At 41.3% G+C, this 21,642-nt stretch overlaps 1 protein-coding gene across 1 annotated transcript; it reads right to left on the bottom strand.

Annotated features, from left to right (window-relative positions):
- Positions 1 to 1,487: 1,487 nt before the first annotated feature.
- Positions 1,488 to 18,193, bottom strand: ZBBX (zinc finger B-box domain containing). The gene is made up of 18 exons (XM_058812556.1): positions 18,142 to 18,193; positions 15,745 to 15,810; positions 14,935 to 15,022; positions 14,328 to 14,441; positions 13,107 to 13,200; positions 11,970 to 12,015; positions 11,718 to 11,827; positions 8,682 to 8,856; positions 7,710 to 7,830; positions 6,965 to 7,101; positions 6,660 to 6,763; positions 6,237 to 6,360; positions 5,624 to 5,653; positions 4,945 to 5,198; positions 4,139 to 4,295; positions 3,414 to 3,569; positions 2,317 to 2,446; positions 1,488 to 1,649 (listed from the first exon to the last, which is right to left on the bottom strand). Exons 3-18 carry the CDS (start codon positions 15,000 to 15,002, stop codon positions 1,574 to 1,576), a joined length of 1,896 nt encoding a protein of 631 aa, XP_058668539.1. The 5' UTR covers positions 15,003 to 15,022; positions 15,745 to 15,810; positions 18,142 to 18,193; the 3' UTR covers positions 1,488 to 1,573.
- Positions 18,194 to 21,642: the final 3,449 nt, after the last annotated feature.

The following is a 21,642-nucleotide window of genomic DNA, read 5'->3' as shown; positions in this document are numbered from 1 at the left end:
ACAAGAAATGAGGCAGGAAATCAAATCAATGGTCTGTTCAGCCTGATGCCTCTAGTTTGTATGAATTAGGGTGGCTGAAGTGCTTTTTCCTGTAAAAGGAATTGTTGCAAAGATTACAGTGTTGTGTGATATTAGTGCAGAGCTGCTGAGGGGGGCAGATAACACAGCAGAGCCCTGGGGCGTGGGGAGAATCCAAAGCAGAGAGGGTTTAACTGCAGGAAACCAAATCAGAGACTGGAATGCTTCCACTGATCCATTAGTGAAGGGCACCTGCCACCTCCGAACACAGGAAAGCAGAATTTAAAGCTTCTCTTCCTAAAGCAAAGTTTGAGGATAACAATTTCCATGAATTTAGAGCCCTGCCAGGCAGTTCACCCATAAACATTTAAGAATTATCAGACAAAAGCTTTTAATTAATCCCACTTTCAAAATTTCCCAACACCAAAAGACAAATCTTTGTCACTGCTTTCGATACACCTTTATTATCAAAACCAGGGGAGAAGGGGGAAATTTTCCCTAAAAACCACAGTGAAGGAAACAAAAGGAGGAGAGTCAGGCACATGAAGGGAAAGAGAACTTTTTCAAGCTAAGCAAGCTGCTGTGTCTGAGAATCCTACAGATGTTAGCAAAAGATACCATTTAGGTAATTTCAAAGCCACTCAATTACTGGGTACAATTAAGCATCTCCTCAACAAGAGAGCCCAAACCCTCTTTACATCAAAGCACCACATTGGCCAAATGACCTTTTACAGAAATTATATTAATTGCATTAAACCTTACACTTTCTGGGGCAGAGGAAGAAAAAAGCTTTTTATACAACATAAATACAGCAAGTTCAAAAGGACACTTGGGACTGTTTGTTAAAATTCAAACCACCCAGGATGAGTTTAGCTGCATTTCCTCTTTGTTCCTTTAATTATCAAAGGCCTGTAAGGCAGTAAGTTACAGCACAGCTGGATTTGCCTGGACTCAGATCCCTCTGAACTGGAATTTTGGAGCAGGGAAAGAAAGGGAATTCACTCCCAATTGATTCTGAGCAGAGGTTTGCTGCTGCTCTGGGCTCCCTGCTGCCTTTAGGAAGAAAGGAGTGTGGCAGGAGAAGTTAAATGTGCAGTGGAAAGCTGTTGAATTCTATTCTGCAAGGTGCAAGTCCCTTCTGAAACATGTGACAAAGGGTCAGAGAGACTCCTCTCCTGTGCTTCTCACCACAAACCTGATCATACAGAAACCCCAATTTATCCCATTAATACCCCTGGTGTGCCACCTTCCAGCCTGGCCACATAAAATCACATTTGGAGACGCAAAATTCCACCTGCAGACAAGAAAACTTAAATTGAATTAAAAACAATAAAACAATCCTAAACATAGCAGCACAATAGAAGTTCTTTTATTCTGTTATTTCTTCATAGTAGGAACTATTAAAAAGCCAAATCAACATATTTTTAAGCAGTTTTAATGACAACTTCACAGAATATTCCTTAGTAAATGATGGCTTGAGCAGAACTTAAAACACCTCTTGATCTTCTTGGTTCTGAACCATCCAAAGGTGGATTCAGAGCTGACTTTTCCATGCTCACTGCAATGCCAGAACCTGCTGCTTGTCCTCCAGAATTGCTTCCTCAGCATCCATTTGGCTTTCCTCCCAGTCCCTTAAAAGAAACACACCCCAGTGATTTCCAGTGCCTCCGGTTCCCTAAATTCTCTGCTTTAAGCCCTGCTGACATATGTTCACATGTGCTGAACTAAAAGGCACATAAAAAAGCTTTCACTGGAGATGTTTGGCAGTACAAGCTACTCTAATTCAGCTTTTCCCTCAGTTTTTGTCCCAAATCTCTGAATCAGCTCTGATCACACAGCATGGAGTTCCCTTCAGCACTGCTCTGGCTGGATAGGAGTAGGAGATCCCAGTAAAAAGCCAGTGAGACACAGAACTTTGGGAACTTCCTTTTTTCCAGTCATCTCCTCAGTGTCCAAGGCAAAATAACAAATACATGGTGACTCATAACCCAAAAATTGAGATGATTTTAAGAGATTCACCTCTAGTAAATAAACCTCAGTGTTAATGCACTGAAAAACCCACAATGCCCAAATTTATCATTTGGAGTCCAAACAACAAAACAGATTCCTCAGGTCTGACTCTGGGCTGCCTGAGAAGGGGCTCAGCACACCAAGACACCACACAGGTCATGCTGACTTTAATTTTCATTACCTGCTAATTACAAGAGGGTTGGGGCTGTTTTGATTTCAGTTCTGACATGGTTGGCATCTTGAATAATCTAAAATGTCATAAAAACACAGCCAGCAAGTTGAGCTTACCCAAAAAGATCAAATGTGTCATGGTCTTCCAGCTCCAAGGTGTTCTGGAAATCTGCATTTGCAGAGATCCCCATGGCTCTGCTGGAGGAGGTTCCATCCTCACAAGCTAAGCTGGAATTACTTTCATGGCCTGAAATGTCTTAGGAGCAAATATGAACAAAAAGATGCAGTATTTCCACTATCAGCTTGAAAAAAATTCAACATATTGGCAAAAACTTGCCATTGAAAGTCTCAAACCAACTCTAGCTAATGTAAAGTACCACTACAAATTAAGATTTTACTTTCCAATATATTTGTAACTTTTTTATTAACACCTATAAATTCACCACCTCCTACTTCAGAAGTATCTTTCAGAAAGAAAAACATGATTTAAGTATTCTGCACAATGCCACAAATTTTGTGTGAGGGGAGACACTGAACTACTGCAGAAAGCTCTGAAGTTTGATTCTTTTTTTTTTTTTTAAATTTAAACCAACATGAATAAAATATAGACCCTTTCCAATATTTTCCTGGGATTCAAAATTGACAGCTTCGATTTCTGCACACAGCATTATTTAAATTAAAATGTCAACCTGGTAGCTCATGATGTGAGAAATAATGCAGAGCTACATTTCCTGGGATGGAGACAGTTGAAATTGAGAAAGGTAACACAAAAGTGCAGATGCAGTTATTGCTTGTGTCCCTGTTTCTTAGAGTTCATATAATCAGACTTGCTTCTGTAGCAGAAGAAATCCTTTATTAGATCACTCCCAAATTGTACCAGGGACTACCAACACACACAAATACAGAAACGTCTTCTGGAGGGTTTATTCTCTAAATATTCAAGATAAGAGTGGAGTAAAAGGGCAGCAGCAGAAGCAGAAACCAAGCTAAATAAAAAGAATTCTTGGTGAGAGCTGAAAAAAGGTAATTAACTCCAAAGCCTATTAAAAAAAAACCCACTAAAATACAAATTCACAAATGAAGACATAGAAATGACCAACTCAAAATTTAACTTTCCAATTTTAATTGTGGAAAATTAAAATTTTGTGGTAAATTTTAATTTTCCACAATTAAAATAACCCTAATTAGGAGCTCAGAGCTGTGGCTGTCCCTACCTGACCATGGCATCCACGCTGCCATCAGATGAGAAAGTTGATTTTGAGCTTGGAAAGCATTTGCAGCTCTGCTCAGCTGACTTTCCAAGACACCTTGAACTACAGAGTCATCAGCATGTTCACTCAGGCTCCTCTCAGAAACCCACTGCTCCTCTCCTGAAATCCAGCATTATTAGAGGAAATTATTTGCAGGTTTTGTGTTAATATCATTTACTCTATTCTTGCTGCATTTAGCGTGCGAATTAAAGAAGCCACACAACAATTTTTTTTTTATAGATAGATATGTAACAGACTACAAGCCTGATTTCAAGTGATATTTTAAATCAGATTAATGATGTTCACTTATTGTTGTTTCACACACACCATGAAAAGCAATAGGAACCTCATGGAACTCTATTATCAGGAGACGTACCAATATAAATAATTACATTTATTTATATTGGTATATATATATTATATAATCTATACATATTATATATATGTATAGATTATACATAATACATACTATAATATATATAAACATATACAGTTTATTCATAATTATAAAGATTAAATTTATGGCACTAGATTGCCTCAAAGTAGGGAATTTATTTTATCCTTGCCCAGCACCACTTGTGTGGCATGACTGTCACCCTGACGTGACTCCTAAAGCAAGCTGGATGGAAGGGAACTGAAAAAACATGATAAATAAGTATATTTTTGAGGATTTATTCACACAAAAGTACCTGGAAAAGGGATTTTCCTGTCCCTAGGGCTGGAGGCAGCAGACAGGGAAGAAGGTGCCTCCAGCTTTTCTTGTTTAGGGTTTGCACCTACAAAGAAACCCTCAAGTCCCTGATATGATGTAGAACCACATTTCTGTCTTTTGGCTACATCCTGTAACTTGGAAAAAAAAGAGAGATTACAAACAGGAAACAGCAAACTTTATAATTGCCCCTCCAAGTTTAGATTAATAAAATGCTCATTTCTTAGAGCACGGTTATTTGGACAGCCAGCTGTAATAGATATTCATGAGGATGATGTTTTTGCTCAAGGTGTGCTTTAAAATCCTAAAAACTTCCCATGTTGTGAGAGCTTTGGTCTATTCTTTCACTAGGGATGAGAAAGTTGATTTTGAGCCTGAAAAGCAGATTTTCTTTGTGTTCACTTTTGGGTACATAAAGGAAGGTGATCACTGTTTACCAATAACTCCAAATCAATGTCCCAAACTTTTCTATCATTTTATTGCTTATAATTTTATTTTCAGCAAATGAGGATCTGAATAATTTGCTAGATAAGACAGGGCAGGTGTCTTATCATTTTTAGTCATTCAGACAAGAGGTGAAGGACTGTTAATACAAATATGGGAAAAGCTGTTCCTACAACACCTTTTTTTAATATCTGAGACAAGTTTTGGAACATTAACAGAAAACTGGCACCACAAAGTGGAGCCTTTCATATCAAATATAGCAGACAGTGACAATCCCCTAAATCTAAAGCAGACAAAGCAACATCCCTAATCTATTCAGCAATTAAAGACACCATCACTCACTGCTGAAGATTTTGCAGTCCCAGGCAGGACCAAGGCCAGTCCCTGTGGCTCTGTCCTGCCCTGCTGCACTTCTGTCTCCAGATCTCTGCTGCTCCTCAGGTCAGCCCCAGTGAGAGCCTTGCTCACCCCCTCAGTGGGGTCAGAGAGCTCCTCAGGAGGTTCACAGCAGCTCAGGGATCCTCCCCCAGCCTTTGGTTCAATGCTCTCCTCCTGCACTGCATTTATTTCAACATCACCGCAGACATTCAGTTTTTCTATAGGAGTGCAACAAAATCATGAATAGAGAAATGCTTGTAATGAATATTAATTATAACCTGCAAGTCAACTATCTTTTCTTCATGAATTTAAAAAAAAAAAAAAACAAAATCTCCACTAAAGCTAAAGAAAGGCAATCGTGGAAATTCAATACAATTTCCTTAAAAGCATTATAAGGTTTGAAATCCATCTTGTCAGGCTGTGAATGAATCTGTAAGTTGGTTTTCTTTGTTATATATGTTTATCACAGGCCATCAAACTGCAATCAAAGCAAATTGTGATAGCCCAGAGAATGGGACTTAATTTAATGACCTTTAACTATTTTTCAGCCCACCAAAGTTCACTACCCCAACCTATATGAGAATGATAAACTGAACATATTTATGTATTTTCAACAAAGAACTTAACAACTCCTCACATTTACCTTGAGAAATTTCTTTAGGACAAACAGGATCTCTGTTGAGACGAGAAAGTAAAAATTAAGTTTCAGCTGAGGAAGTTAAATGGAAAGAAGACATTAAGACTTTCCCATTTTACCCATTTTTCTTTTAAGGGGTTGGTTCTGTCTTCTAGTCTGCAAATGCTGAGCTTTGATAGAGGAGGGGAAAAAATGAGAAGGACACAAAAAGCAAACCAGGTCACAGTTAATTCAGTAAGTGTTGGGAGATCAGAAGAATTGCACATGTAGCAGGTATTGTTTTTGTCTGGAGTTACAAGGTTAGTTAAGTAAGAGTATCTTCAATGTGTAGAGCACTGATCCATGGTAAAATCTGTATGTGAGTTCCTGCTCCTGCTGAGGTAAGAGCTCAGAAAAGAGAATTTCACTAAAATTCAGGACAGGCAAGTGGAAAGAAATGCATCTCACCCCTATGGGTTAGGATTTCCAAGTGATGCCTCTCCAGTTACAGGCAATTAATATTCCTTAATGGCTTTGAAACACTGTATGCACAATAACTCAAATCTAACTGCCTGCAAAGAAAAGCCCCCATTCCTTAGGGACTACCACAAATTTGGGATTATTTCCTTTCCTCTCCCACAATCTCTGCATTCCTGATACCTTCTACTCTCCAGTGGGTCAGTTTTTCCTTGCTTATTCACCCCCTCATCTCCAGTTTCCTCTACTGAAGAGTCTGAAGATTCTTCCAAGTCCTCACTCTGAGACTGAATAAAGAACAAAAATAAAAAATAAAATAAAAGTTTTAAAAAGAAGTAAAAAAATTTAAGAGTGCTGAAAAGCTGTCAGACTTTATTTGTGTATAAATCCCATACAGTGCAAGTCCCTGAATTAAACAACTTTTGGAACTTTCAGTTTTCCACATTAGTATGGAAAGCAAACAATGCTCCAGCATTCTTCATTGTTGGAAATTATTTAACTGTTGCTACTTTAAACACTTAACAGATCAAAACTTGAACAAATCAGTTCATTGTTGAGACTCATCAAGTCCTTTATCAGTACTCACATCATCAAGGAACTCAATTTTCACAGAGGACTCTGCACTTTCAGGAACAGTGTTGGATTCTTCAGCTCTATAAACAGATGCCCAGTATTTCTTCACCTCTTCATCTGTGAAATATAAATAATTTCATGCATTTCAGTTTTTCCTGCTCAAAACTGAAACATTTTTATTAATTATGAAAAACCACAAATATCTCTTTTTATTATTGCTGCTTTTAGCAAACTGGTTAAGTGTAGGAATGTTCAGCATCCACAGAAAAAAATCTGAAGAAAAAGGTATTTTAGATTGAGTAAAGAAATCTGTTACACCTGTTAACTCCTCAATGCCATCATCATCATCATCATCTCCTTGTCCTCCTCCTTCTACCCCATCCTGTTGAACACTCTGGGCTTGCACAGGCCTTGAATCTTTCATGCAACTTGCAAAAAATTGATCAACTGGAGTTCTGAAACAGGAAAAAAAAAATCAATCTTAAAAAGTCATACTTTTAAAAATATATCACAAAAAAAAGGAAAAAACCCTATGAGCCAATTTACTGCAGCAGCATTTACTAACTCCTCCTAACTTCATTGAGGTGACTTTGCTTCTCAAGAACTCATAAAACAGCTCTGGAATGTCCACAAAAGAATCCTGAAAATTCCTTTTCTCTATAAAACTCCTGTGGCAAATGCCCCAAAATCAAGTAGCCAAATATCCTTACCGGTCTTCAAAATCTACAATAAACAGATAGCAAAGAGAAATCCTCTAAATACTCCCTCTGCAGGAATTCTGAACTATCAAGTCATCAAGTCTGGTTATAATCATTATTTTATTAAAACAAATTCTACAGTAAACTGAGAGCAAAGCAAATCCTTCTAAATACTTCCTTTACAAGAATTCTGAAATATCAAGTGATCAAGTCTGGTTATAATCATTATTTTATTAAAATAAATCTCCCTGTATACACTCCCCTTGACTCTTGATAATATATCTAATATTTTAAAAGTTTCATCTGGGTTTTTGTTATTCAGTATTTCTGAATTCTCTCATTAGGAGCAGCAAATGCAACAACACCTTCTGTATTTCTTCAGCAGGAGTTTCTCCATGTAGCTCAGGCCATCCTTCTGGAATTCCACACGGATGGGTTCCTTCAGAGCACTAACATTGGTCTGCACCTCACAGCTCCCCACAGGTTCTGTCAGAGTTATTTGAAAAAAAAAAAACACCAGTTTAGGCTTATAAATATGCTTAAACATGCTTTTTACCTACATTATTTTTGAATGAACATCACATTGAGTCTGTGCTTAGTTCAGTCTTTGCATAACTCCAAAATTTAAATGGCCAGCAATATTATATTTACAGAACACAGGCAGTAGTGGGGCAGCCCTAAAAACTCATTTATTACAGATTACACACTGGAGCCATAGAAAGAGTGGGGGGATGGAAATCTGTGACTCCACAGATCAAAATCCCACAGAAAAGAAGAAAAAACGGGGAAAAAATCAGTTTAATATTAATTTTGTACAAAAAGCCAGAGAGAAAAACCACCATCCATGGACTAGAGGAACAAGACACAGATTGGATTTGCACAAATCCAATCAGACCAGAGGAATTTTCCATATTTTTCCATGCATACTTCAGCTGATTGCAGCTTTTCATTGGGACAAAGAAATATTAAGAGCCTGTGGAAGGCAAGCAGAAAATGTACTTGGATAGAACACAAAATCCTGAGCCCTGCACATTCCTTGCCTCATTTTAAAGCTGGTTTTGTGTTTGAGCATTGCAGCGCATGCTGAAGTGGCACGTGAGACACAAAGCCTTGGGAGGGTTCAGGGACATGGGCTGGACATCCTGGCATTAAAAAAACTGAGCTAAACATTCTGAATATCATTTAAAAACCCTTCAGAGATGATTGTTGTTAATAAAGGTACACTGAGAAAGAATAAAATGGGTTTTCTTAACTTGATAACATCTGCCTTCATTAATCTAACTCCCCCAAATGGCTCCCATAGTATTTAAAATGTCATCAATCAGAACAAACCATACCTGGTGGGACCTCAGTGGCACACAGACCTCCTCCAGGATCACTTTCACCCTTCCTCCACTCAAGCAAAGCCTCCTGGAAAGACTCTGCAGATGCCTTCTCATCAAAGGCACCACTCAGCAGCGATCCTCTGTCCTGCTTCCCAGGGCTTGCACTGCTCCATGCTGGGGCTGGTTCCTAAATCAGCGCCACAACATTACTGATAAAGCATTTCTGAGCAGCAGCATTTTGAGTGTCAGCTGTGGAACTGCAGCACTCACTTCCCTTGGCTCAGCTGAGCTACCTGGTAATCAAGATCACTCCCATTTTATGTGATCTTGCTCACAATTAACTGCAAGGATCTATCAAGAGCTAAATAAGAAAGACAAACTTTTTATTACCAGACACACAAAACCCCTGCTTTTAAAGGTTTCTGGTATCAGAGCAGTGGCCATGGACACCCACATCCCATGTTTTGGATACAAAGCCATGGACACCGCATGTACAAGGGGATTAAGTGAGGCATTTAATGCAGCATTTCTCATTTAAAGGAATTTATGAGCTATGTGCTTTACTAATGAAGGGCTGCTTATTGAAGCTTCCCAGTGGACAGGGGCACATCTGGAGAGGTCAGCAAGAGGAAAATGGTCATTTAAGGGGCTAACTGGGATAGCCATTAATACAGCAGCCCAGGGAAGTCCAAACTGTAATTGATGAGATTGATTGAAAACAGCTACAAAAGGAGAAAAACACTCCTGCACTGGGACTTTCAATCCAGTGGTTTTTCAACCTTTATTAGAACAAAGAAAATTACTGTGGAAGTTTTTCATTACCAACTCTTGGATGATTATCAAGCAAAACCACGAAATAATTTATGTATCTATGGGAAAAAATCCTTTGTCTACATATTCTCCAAGTGAGTGACCTGCTCTTACCACAACAAAGCAGCAAAGGTACGGGCAGACAGATGAGAGTCAAACATTGTAGCCATGATATTTTCTGAAAAATCCCTTTGCTAGGATTTTTTCTCCTGAGAAGCTGAAAGGCCTCAGGAACAAAATGCAAACAATGGTTATCTGCTGCTGTGGAATGCAACAGGTGCATCTGGGATTGGTCTCGTGTGGTTGTTTCTAATTAATGGCCAATCACAGCCCAGCTGTCTCAGTCAGTCACATGATTTTATCATTCCTTTTCTATTCTTAGCTAGCCTTCTGATTGAATCCTTTCTTCTATTTTTTTAGTATAGCTTTAATATAATATATAGAATAAAATAATAAATTAGGCCTTCTGAAACATGGAGTCAACATTCTCATCTCTTCCCTCATCCTAAGACCCCTGCAAACAGCATCACAAAACATCAGCAGTCCCTACACACTCAGGATGTTTTCCTAACCCCTTCTTTCCACCTGCCCTATGCTTTAACTGATCCAGGGACTGGCTGCACATCCAATGGCACTTGTGACTTGCAAAAGCAAGAAAAGTTGGCTGTTAAAATTGTCTGCACGTCCAGGGCATTCCCTCATCCTCTTATTGCAGTGCGGGGTGAGCACTGTGTGAACAGGGCATCAGCAGGGAACGACTCCAGCGACTCGCAGTTCAATTTCCCCCAGCAGCACAGATTCCCAGCCCCATTCTTGCTCCGGCTGGATCCCCGCCAGCGCGGGGATCTCCCGGGATTCAGGAGAAGCCCCCGGGGATCGCGGGGAGATGCGCCCCGGGGATTGCGGGAGACGCGCCCCGGGATGCGGGAAATGCGCCCCGGGGATCGCGGGCAGACGCGCCCCGGAGATCGCGGGAAATGCGCCCCGGGATCGCGGGAAATGCGCCCCGGGATCGCGGGCAGACGCGCCCCGGAGATCGCGGGAAATGCGCCCCGGGGATCGCGGGCAGACGCGCCCCGGGATTGCGGGAAATGGCCCCGGGGATCGCGGGCAGACGCGCCCCGGGATCGCGGGAAATGGCCCCGGGCATCGCGGGCAGACGCGCCCCGGGATCCGCGGCTGCCGCAGCTCCCGCGGGGGCGCAGCGCCCTCGGGCGGCCATCGCCGGCACTGCAGCCGCTCCGGGGATCGCTCCGGGGCCGGGATCGCTCCCCAAAAACCGCCCGGAAAAAGCAAACCACGCACGATCTGCAATGCTGGGAGTGTGCGGAGGTCTTTGCCGAATGAAATTAGCAGCACGGAAGCAAAATCCCCGCGGTTTTGTTGGCACGTTCTCTTAGTTTCCAAATCGGCGTGTATTTTTCCCCAAAGGAAAAGCATTACAAAGACACGCACAATACATCAGTTCCTTTTGAGGGTTAGCAGCTCCAGCTGGTTTAATAAAAATGGAAAAAAAAATCATATCGTGTATTACAGAGAGATGTCCCTCCACACTCTAAAAGAAATTATTCTTTTTTAGAATAAAAATGTTATTTTCTTATTCAAAAGTGGAAATCCACATGAACTACTTTAAAATTGAGATGTATGAGGCTACACCACACTTTGGAGGCTGGCTTTCCTATTTATTATTTGTTTCCTATTTCCTACTTAGGTAAAAATACCTAAGTATTTCCCTAAGGTAAAAATACCCTTAAACAGAAATCACCTCATACTTGATAATAGAAATTTCCACTCTAACACAGCCAAAAAGGTGCCAACTTGAAAATCAGAATTGAACACGTGCTTTATGCAAGGATTTAAAATTACAAAAGATTCATGGACCACTTAATTTTGGCCCCTTTGCCTGCAACCACACATCTTTCTTTAATCACAAAGTGTTCTTTAGTTAAGGATGAGATCAGCCTCCTTCAGCAATGGCCACATGCTGAGCAAATAATAAAACCAGAGTTTAAATAAATTCTTTAACAGTTACCAGTTTAAAAAGTGGTCACAGTTCTGACAACAGAACCATTTAATCTGTTTCCTTGCATTCAGGGAGATCAGTCTGTAAAATTTCTCTTTACAGGCACTAAGTAATTATCAGAGAGAGAAAAAAATGTGTGTCTACATAGTGACACAGAAAAATTCTACACACATTAAATTGTGTTGCTTGAGAATTATTTTTAACCATTTACTTACCAGCAGCCCACCCTTAACTTCAGGTGGTCTGTAGCCCACCCCCTTCACTCCCAACTTTTCATGAGCTACAGGATTTCCTTTTTTAGGCTTAACTGTTTTTTTCACTGGCTCTGAAACAAAACAAACAACAAAAATCTCAACTAATCCAGTGTTCCACTCTCTGATTTCTTCAGTGTTTAATTGCAGCAACCTCTACAAAGCAATGATCTATCAGAAGTTTAAGTTTTATTTGGTTAAGAAAGACGCCTTTACCTTCAGTCTGTTTGAGTACTTTTAACTTCACTCTTTGTGGAGAAACCTAGAGGAAAGAATATTTCCATATATCTGTAAAAGGTTCTAATGCTAATGAATAAACAGTAAGTTCTACAGAATGAAAATGTTAGGGAAATAGGGCATGTACTTACAGAAAAAACTCCATTATTGCTCATGACAGCCATGAAGCCCAGGACCAGTTTCCCTCCCCAGAGATGAACATCGTCCATGTGGCCCTTCCATGATCTAACATCCCAGTAATTAATGATTTTCAGCATTTTTGCTCCTCAGTCTTTCCCTGCAAACTGAGTTCACCCTGCAGCCTCACTGCCCCTCACTCACCCCTTATTTTTAATTTTGCTTTTTTTACAATTCTGCCCATTCATCTCCTCAGCCACCCCAGCTGAAACCTCAAGTCTTTGAAGCAGCAACAGCTCTGAGTTCCTTGTCTCAGAGAAGGGAAAGAGGTGTGTAAAGAAAACCTTCTCATTCTGATCCTCTCCTCTCACAGACAAGGAGGCAACTGCAGTCAAGGAGGCAATTTCATTGAGTTCTCATTTTCTGCCAGTTTAAAAAAAATTGCCACAGATTTTTCCAAAATAAGATAAGTATCCCATTTGTACTTACTGAAGAGAAAACAGATTTTTCAAATATTAACCAGGAAAGTTCTACACCCCCTCTTTTAGGTCTGAGCAAGGTTGTGATAGAACAAGAATCAATATAAGTGAGTTAAAGACTTTAACTGTGGTGTATTTTATCTGGGAAGGCAGAGAATTTGCACTCAAAGTTTCACCCAAAGCCTTTCAGGGTTTCAGATCCATCCTGGGCACCAGCCAGCCAAAGCCAGGCTCCTGATGAGTTCCAGCACCACCAGTGCCACTCTTACAGGATTAAATCTGTAGGAGCAGGGATAATTTGCTGTTTATTGCAACTGATCACCCAACAAAACTTGATGTTCCTCCAGCTCAAAGGGAATCAGAAGCTTGGCATGGAAAAATAAGCAGTCAGGAATTTTACTCAGATAGGGCTCAACCTTTTGGTTTTACAGTGTTTGAAATTTTCCTGTTCTGCAGCATAAATCCACTTCTAAAACTTGTTTTACTTTAGATAGCTTTACTTGCAAATATGGTTTCCTACCTTCTTCCTGTTTTCATTATTTTGTGCCACAGTTCGGGTTTGGGGGGTCCTTGGTCCTGCCTGCCCAGATTTCCAATGATAAGCACCTAATTTCCTACAAACCAAGGCAAGAAAAACTTCAAAATTCAGCCTTCTGCAAGCAAGAGAAGCATATAATTTTCCTTTAGCTTGTTAAATATGAACAAAAAATCACAAAAATAAAATTCTTCTCTATAGGACAATCAAGTTCCCAAAGCACAACTACTCCCTTACATTGAAACCTGCTTTAAAAGCAGTAAATACAATGAATGTGTGAGAAAGTACTTATTTTTAAACTATTAAGTTTGTCCAAGTTTTTATATTAAAAAAAAAAATCTTATCAATTCTCAAAGGCTGGTTTCAGAAGAATAACAACAAAAGTACATTTTGTGTGAGCTTTCATTGTCCCTGTTTACTGCAGGACTTGATCCAGCACTGCTAACAATGCAGGAACTCTCAGATCCTTTCCAGCCCAAACCACTCCATGATTGCAGTGCTGCAAATGCCAAATCCTCCTGTCCTCAGAGCTCAGCACTGCAACCCTATCAGGGGCTGCAGGTACAGGGCCTTGAGAACAAAACAACAATACCATGGAGACAAAAGTGCCACACATGCCCTGGAAAACACTGCCCCAGCAGCTCAGGGCAATGCCAGCAGCTCAGCAGCACCAGGGCATCCCAGCCCAAGGCATTTGCATTCCCAGCAGGCAGAAACTCAAGGAAAGGGAAGCAGGTGTTGCAGGAATTTGCCAACACTCAGGGTGACTCAGATTTAAAGCTCACCCCAGCATTTGCCTCATTACACTGTGCCTGGTTCCAAGCCCTGTTTGCCATCATGCAGGAGAGGCCCCACAAATGTAAAAGGGGATCAAAAATATCAACAGCATCCTCTGCAAAAACATCAGAAATAAACAAGGAGAAACTACTCTGTCGCCTGCTTGAAAACTAAGGGGACAAATCCAGTCAGACAGGGGGAAAAGGGAGAAGAGGGAATAACTGAGGAAAACAGATCAAATATCATATGGGACTTACAAATTAACAACGTCATAAGGAAGCAAGTTTAACATTGAATATTTCTTCCCAGTCTCCTCTCTCCAATCTAATTGTAAATTCCAAACTTTACAAGAGATCCCACATGGGGAGTTGGAGGTGTGGAGGGAGCATCTCACTGGATTCTTTTTTTCCAAAGAGAAACTGAACCTACCTCCTCTCTTCTTTTTCTCTGCTCATGTTTAACTGCAGCTGCAATAATCTTCTCTCCATCTCTTTGTTTTCTGTTTCTAACTGAGCTTTCTCCAACTGCAATTCCTTGACAGTTCTGGAGGAAATAGTGAAATATTCATTAGAAGTCACCTGGAAGTCAGTAAGGTACCTGAAGAACCTTGAAGCAGAAAAACAGAAGCTGGAAAATTTGTCATTAAAACCATGTCCCTCCTTTATCTCCCAGCAGGACTGAAAGCAGGAAAATTTGGGACAGGTCAAGTGCAAATTCCAACAAAAAACTGATACAACTGTGCCTGTACTCAGAAAGGTTTGGAGTATAATTATATTTAAATAAGCAATCCACTGATTTCTTCAGTATGCTTGTATTATCTGTGGATACACAGGGTTGGTTATAAAACCTATAATTTAATCAGGAAGTAGATTAAAGCCTGAGAAAAGAAAGGCTTGTGGATAAAAGCATAGAGAAAATGCTAGAAAAGAAACACATGATTCTTCTTGTTCTTCCACTCTCCTATTTAATGTTGCATTAAAACTTATTAAAAACTACAAAAACACATCTCAATCTCAATCAGATTGAAGGCACTTACTTTGTTTTTAATCTCACTGAGGTTCCAGCTTTTGAGCCTGGGAGAATTACAAAGTCATTGACATTCATGATGCCCAGTATAACTTCTCCTAAAAAGAGAATTTCAGTGATTTAGAGATAGGAACCTGTTGAAATGGGAATTTGATTGAAATTAAAACAGTAAAAAACTCATTACACATCCAAAAACACTCATATATAGAGGGAAATGGAGCACAAAACTTGTTTATATGAAGTGCCAATAAAATCCTAGAGCAACTGAAAATTAAATTTAACTGGGGAAAAAAAAACCCTTTTTTATTACATTTATGATACCAGGGAAAAGATTTCCTTGGCTGTTTCATTTGGACAATTCCCTAAAGTTCATGTGCAAGCAGATTAATATTAACTAAAACACAACTTTCTTGAACCAAGCCTATAGAAAGCACCAAGGAGGAGAAAATTGTACCAATGGCTATGAAGTGAAACAATCTCACTCACCTGATTTGGGAAGATAAATTCCTTCTGTCACAGACAAATTGATACAGAGAACACAATAACTCACAGAGCAGAGTTAATTCCTCCTCTCAAGACTTCAGTGGTATTTTGAATGCTTTTTTTTTTTTTTTTAATCCAGGTTGTAAAATAAAATACTCTTCAAAAAAGCAAATTCATACAGCAAAGGGTTTAAACTGAAGAGCTCTGCTGGGATGGAATGTTTGTGGGGTAAATGCAGCTCAGTGCAAAACTGGGCATTTCCTGCTGCTTCTGGAAATAATGGAAAAAGAATGGAATAATGGAAAAAGGAACAAAAGCTGACAGTGCAGAGACTTACAGCTGCCAGGGTGCTTGGAAACTCTTCTGCAGCTCGTGGGTCTCACCTTCCTGGGGAGAGCAGGACCTAGGAAATGAGAAGGATTAGAAATATCCCAAGTGGAAAACTGCCTGTTCACAGGTAAACCTGAAATTCAGCATTAGTACAGATAAAATGTACCCAAAAATCTCCACCCATGGGGCCAAACACCTCAATGGCACATGGAACTTAAAACACCTGGTTGAAGTTAAAACACAGAACCTAAAATGCTGCATTTGAGTGCTGACAAAGCATCAGATTTGTGCACAAAACATATTTCTTGTTGTGCGAGAAAACTCAAGCACTCAATTCTAACATCACTTCAAAACAGTTTATCACTTTATCACTTCCCAAGATAAAAGATTTTAATAATTTTGAATAGAAGAAAGTTTTTCTCTTGGCAAATTTGAGCTGGCAAGACCAGCACAGCTGGAGAGGAGGAGGTCACACACTGGATTTGAGGGGCCCAAAGGCTATTTAATAGTAAAAACAGAGGGAAATGACACAGGTCAGCTGAGCAAGCTCAAGGAGGGAAAGTAGTTAATAAAAAATACCATTTATACAAGTTAACTTTCACATATTCCACTGAAAGCAAATATTTAAAGGGATAACTTAAAAATGGTGCAATATCAGAGATAAATATCAGAGATGCTGGGTGAGAATACGAGAGATAAAAAGCCCTACAAAGTTACAGGAACACTGGGCAGACAAAAAACACCATCAAATTGTAGGTAACAGGGGATAGACAGTGCGCAACCTCCTGAAGTTTTCTGAGAAAATACAGGAATTATTGAACAGATAAGGCATAAAAACAACTGTTAAACACTGACATTGGAAGAGTCAAATTTACACAAACCCCATGGGGAAATGCACACCCTGAAATACCCCTGAGCTGGGCCCTCAGGGCTGCCAGGGAAGTACAGCAAAGGCAATCCCAAACCCCTCAGAAACACATTTGGAATTTAAATACTCAGAGGAGTTCCCTCTTTCTGTCTGGCTTTTCTTTAATGAATCCCTCTTCTCTCTACCAGGCAGCACAATTTGCCAGTGAGGCAAACACTAAAGCACCTCATCAACATAAATAAATCAAGCACTAATTAGCCACATCCTTTCTGCCTGCTCCCCTGCCACACTGGTGCTCAAATTTCATCATTCCAGCAGGCTCCTCTGTGCTGACAATGGATGTACAGTTAAAAGTAACAAACCAAAACCTGCTGTATGGGCTAAACAAAGTTTGAGTCAACTTTAAAGACTACACAGCTAAATAAACCCAAATTCCACATAGTCTGTACCCCGGCTTAGCTCAAGTCTCTTCCTAATCAATTTAAAGGTTTATGACTTACAGACAGCTGAAGATGGGTGTAGTTTATGTCATACTACAGGAGTTTAACCAGGGCAAATTCCAACAGCTTGCTCACATCAATAAACCCATCAAATCCAGAGGGATGCTACTGTCTGTGCAATAGCTCACATCCCATTATCAACACCATGAATGTGGATTTCATGCTACACTAAGTTCCATCCACTTACCAATACTTCAAACTAAACTATTTCCTTTGAATTATTATTCCAAGTGCAATAAAGAGTTTGTCTATCATCACTCCTCACCCATTTGCTGTTAATTACAATGACTGAGACTTCTGGTCCTTCCAAACATCTAACATTATGATAACTACTTTAAAGAAAGAGGAAAAAGAATGACATTAAAAGTATAAGAAAGAAAAAAGTTACACATAAGCTTTAATTCAGATATGCTGAAATGATTCCAGCCTTCAGAATAAATTCATGTTCTTCATGCCCAAATACCTGTGACACCAGCCATTTCAAACTCCACTTTCTATTTTTAAACCCATTATCCATTTCTAGGTGTAACACTCTACAACATTCAGTTGTTGTAGAGTGTTAGATCAGAACAAAAGTCAGATCAGGAAAACAACATGAAACTCACTAAATGCCACTTTCCCCAAGCCCTTTTACCATATTTTGCAATTTCACCACAATTTGGGAAGATGCATTATCTTGGTAACTCTGCAAACTCAACATCTCTTTCTACAGCTTGCAAATCTTCACTGCTGTGGTGGTTTAAAACAGCTTGGTTTTTAGTTAAGGGGAAAAAAATACAGCAGTTAAGGGAAAAACCACAGTTAACCACTACAACTGTTTAATTGAGAACTGTAATTTCAGCTGTATTGTAAATAACTTCAAACACAAAGGCCACAAGCAAAAGGATGCCTTTCCACACAGTCTACTAAAAAATAAATTAAAAAAAAATTTAAAAAGAGAAAAACAACAAAACCAAAAAATAAACAAGCCAACAAACAAACAAAAAAACCCACTCCACATTATAAAGCACGTTTCTTAAGACAAAAACCTTCTTACCCACACAATGGAAATACGGTCACCCTGCTCTGTGAGCTGCAGCAGTTCTGCCTTGAGCAGAGTAGGGGAAATAAGCAGGTGGGGTAATAAATAACAGATGGGGTGATAAATAACAGATAAGGTGCTAAATAACAGATAAGGTGATAAACAACAGGTGGGGCGATAAACAACAGGTGGATGATGGCAGCAGAGTCAGAACTTGCCTTTAAAGCTCCTCTCAAGGCTCGGTGTGAGATGGGTTGTACTCGGTCCCGACGGTCGCTCTGGGGAAACAGAACAGAGCACAAGGGCAGACAGAAAATAAAAGTGTAAAAGTTTGCGTAGGAAAGTGTGGGGTTGTTAGGGTTTTTTTTTGTTGTTGTTGTTTTTTGGGTTTTTTTTCTTTCATTACCGGTGTCTTTTCAAGGCTGATGAAAACTCGGCGGGGCAGGCAAGAACAAAGTGCAACCTAAAACCAGCAAGGAGTGAGAGGGGCAATGAAGAGAACAGTGCCAACTGCGCGGGGGTGTGCCCAGGGCACACTTTGGGGGCATTTACACAACTCACACCGGCCCGGGTACTCTCAGGGCACACTCTGGGGGCATTTACACAACTCACACCGGCCCGGGTACTCTCAAGGCACACTTTGGGGGCATTTACACAACTCACACCGGCCCGGGTACTCTCAGGGCACACTCTGGGGGCATTTACACAACTCACACCGGCCCGGGTACTCTCAGGGCACACTCTGGGGGCATTTACACAACTCACACCTGCCCGGGTACTCTCAAGGCACACTCTGGGGGCATTTGCACAACTCACACCGGCCCGGGTACTCTCAGGGCACACTCTGGGGGCATTTGCACAACTCACACCTGCCCGGATACTCTCAGGGCACACTTTGGGGGCATTTACACAACTCACACCGGCCCGGGTACTCTCAGGGCACACTCTGGGGGCATTTACACAACTCACACCGGCCCGGGTACTCTCAAGGCACACTTTGGGGGCATTTACACAACTCACACCGGCCCGGGTACTCTCAGGGCACACTCTGGGGGCATTTACACAACTCACACCGGCCCGGGTACTCTCAGGGCACACTCTGGGGGCATTTACACAACTCACACCTGCCCGGGTACTCTCAAGGCACACTCTGGGGGCATTTGCACAACTCACACCGGCCCGGGTACTCTCAGGGCACACTCTGGGGGCATTTGCACAACTCACACCTGCCCGGATACTCTCAGGGCACACTTTGGGGGCATTTACACAACTCACACCGGCCCGGGTACTCTCAGGGCACACTCTGGGGGCATTTACACAACTCACACCGGCCCGGGTACTCTCAGGGCACACTCTGGGGGCATTTACACAACTCACACCGGCCCGGGTACTCTCAGCCCCCCTCAGGCATGGGCTGCGCGCAGGGAGCCTCGGCTCCTGAGGGGAACCCGCAGGGCTCACCCCGGCGGGGGCTGGGGGGCAGCTGAGGGCTCACCCCGGCCAGAGCTGGGAGGGAACTGAAGGCTCCTCCGGCAGGGTCTGTGCTGTCACTGGCGCTGTCGCTGTCCCTGGCGCTGTCGCTGTTCCCGTCCCGGCCCCGCCGCCCCTCGGTCCCTGAGCGTGGCGCCGTTGCCATGGCAGCGCGGGAGAGTCCATTGAGAGCTGTCGTGTGGGGAGGACAAAGGGAGAGACGATTCCGTGTGGGGGGCGCGGAGCTCGGCTGAGGGCAGAGTTTCATTTGTCACGGAACCGCGGAATAAACTGGGTTAGAAGGAACATTAAAGATCATCCAGTGCCACTGCTGCTCTGGCGGGGACACTTTCCACTTGTTGCTGGCAGCCCCGCCCAGCCTTGGACGCTTCCAGGGACGGGGCAGCCACATGCGCTGTGGGCGCGCTGTGTCAGGGTCTGGCCGCCCTCACAGGGAACAGTTCCCTTCGTAATCTCAACCTGCCTTCCCTCAATTTAAAACTATCACCCCCTTGTCCTGTCATCTAAACCTGCCTTCCCTCAACTTAAAACCATTATCCCTTGTTCGGTCACTCCAGGCCCTTCTAAAAGTCCCTCTCCCTCTTTTTAATGAGCCCGCTCCCGTCTCATACCAGCCTTTATTCCCGAGTTTCTCAAAACATCCCCGTTTGTCTTTGAATGCAGACTTTTCTATGGTTTTGCTTTAACCTTTTATTTATTCACCACTCTGGAGGAAGCAATCTGCTCTTCCTGCTCATTTAGTGCCGTGCTTTAAATAGGTAAAACCTAAATCAACCTCGCTGAGCTCCAAATGGCTTTTTTAACAAGTTATCCCATTATCCACACTAACCTTTAGTTAGTGCTCGGGACCCACAGAGCTAAACATCCTTGGGATGTTTAATTTTTTACAAAAGCCCTATTTATGCCCACCCTGTAGATTTGTGCAGTAGTAGATCCATGCATCACATCCAGCCCAGGTATTTATTGATGTCTCTGCCAATAAATGATAATTCCCATGCCTCCCCCTCAAGGGATACCTGGAGTGCACGGCAATATTCGAGTTTTTTATCGGTTATATTGCTGCAGTTTATTTGCTTCGAGTCTTGTCCTTCCAGTTTTGGTGGCTTGACCATTATTTATAATTGATCCTCCTTCAGGGGACAAACAGCCTCCACAGAAAAGCTGGAGTTTAAGGAAAAAAAAGCACTCCATGATCCAAGCCAGGATTTAATAAGGACAAAGTATTATCTGTTTGAAATTTATGCACTCTAAGCTGTATTTCATTTGGCAAATTTGCATTTGTCCCATATGTATTCAGGCTAGGAGGCACACTATAACTTACCCCGTTTTTCTTTGCTATATAATCTGTCTGGCAGTAATTTTCCTTCATCATCCTGGTTACAGCACAGTTTTCAAGATTTTTTTTTACTCTGACAGGCAATTTGAGTGGAGAGCCTGCGGAAACACATATGGATTTATGGATCTTTTGATCTTGAGAAGGAACTCAAGTAGTTTGCATAATGTGTAATCAACCTGAAAATATTCTGTATTCTGGACCTTGCCTGGAGTGTTCTTTTGTTGCATTATAACATGTTCTTCCCTGCAGGAAAATCATGTTCTTAGTAGCCAGATGAATACAGTTTTTAATATTTTATAATAATGCCTTCCTGAAAGGCATCCCATTGTACATGGGATACTTATCTGTTCTTTTAAAAGAAAGTAGAAGCAATACACTATTCTACATAAATTATCTTACAATACTCAAGACTGTTTTAATTGTGAAGTTTCCTCTAGGAAAAATGCAGTTTTTGATGTAAGGTAATTTCCTGCAGAAAAATTGGCGCTCAGCATTCAAAAATAGAATTATTCATTTAAGTTTTGGGAGCTTTGTGAGCTCTGGATCGAGGACCTCAGTTGGAAGAGCATCAAGAGCCTGTTTTGTTGAGGTTTGTCCCCTTAGATTTATATGCATGGGAGATGAAGTAATGCAGGATTTGATGCTGGCATCCTCTACATAATCTTATTTGTAATTCGATTACTTAATTT

Source organism: Ammospiza caudacuta, chromosome 11 (assembly GCF_027887145.1).
Source record: "Ammospiza caudacuta isolate bAmmCau1 chromosome 11, bAmmCau1.pri, whole genome shotgun sequence".
Classification (NCBI taxonomy): Eukaryota; Metazoa; Chordata; class Aves; order Passeriformes; family Passerellidae; genus Ammospiza; species Ammospiza caudacuta.
This window is presented reverse-complemented; position numbering and strand designations above follow the sequence as displayed.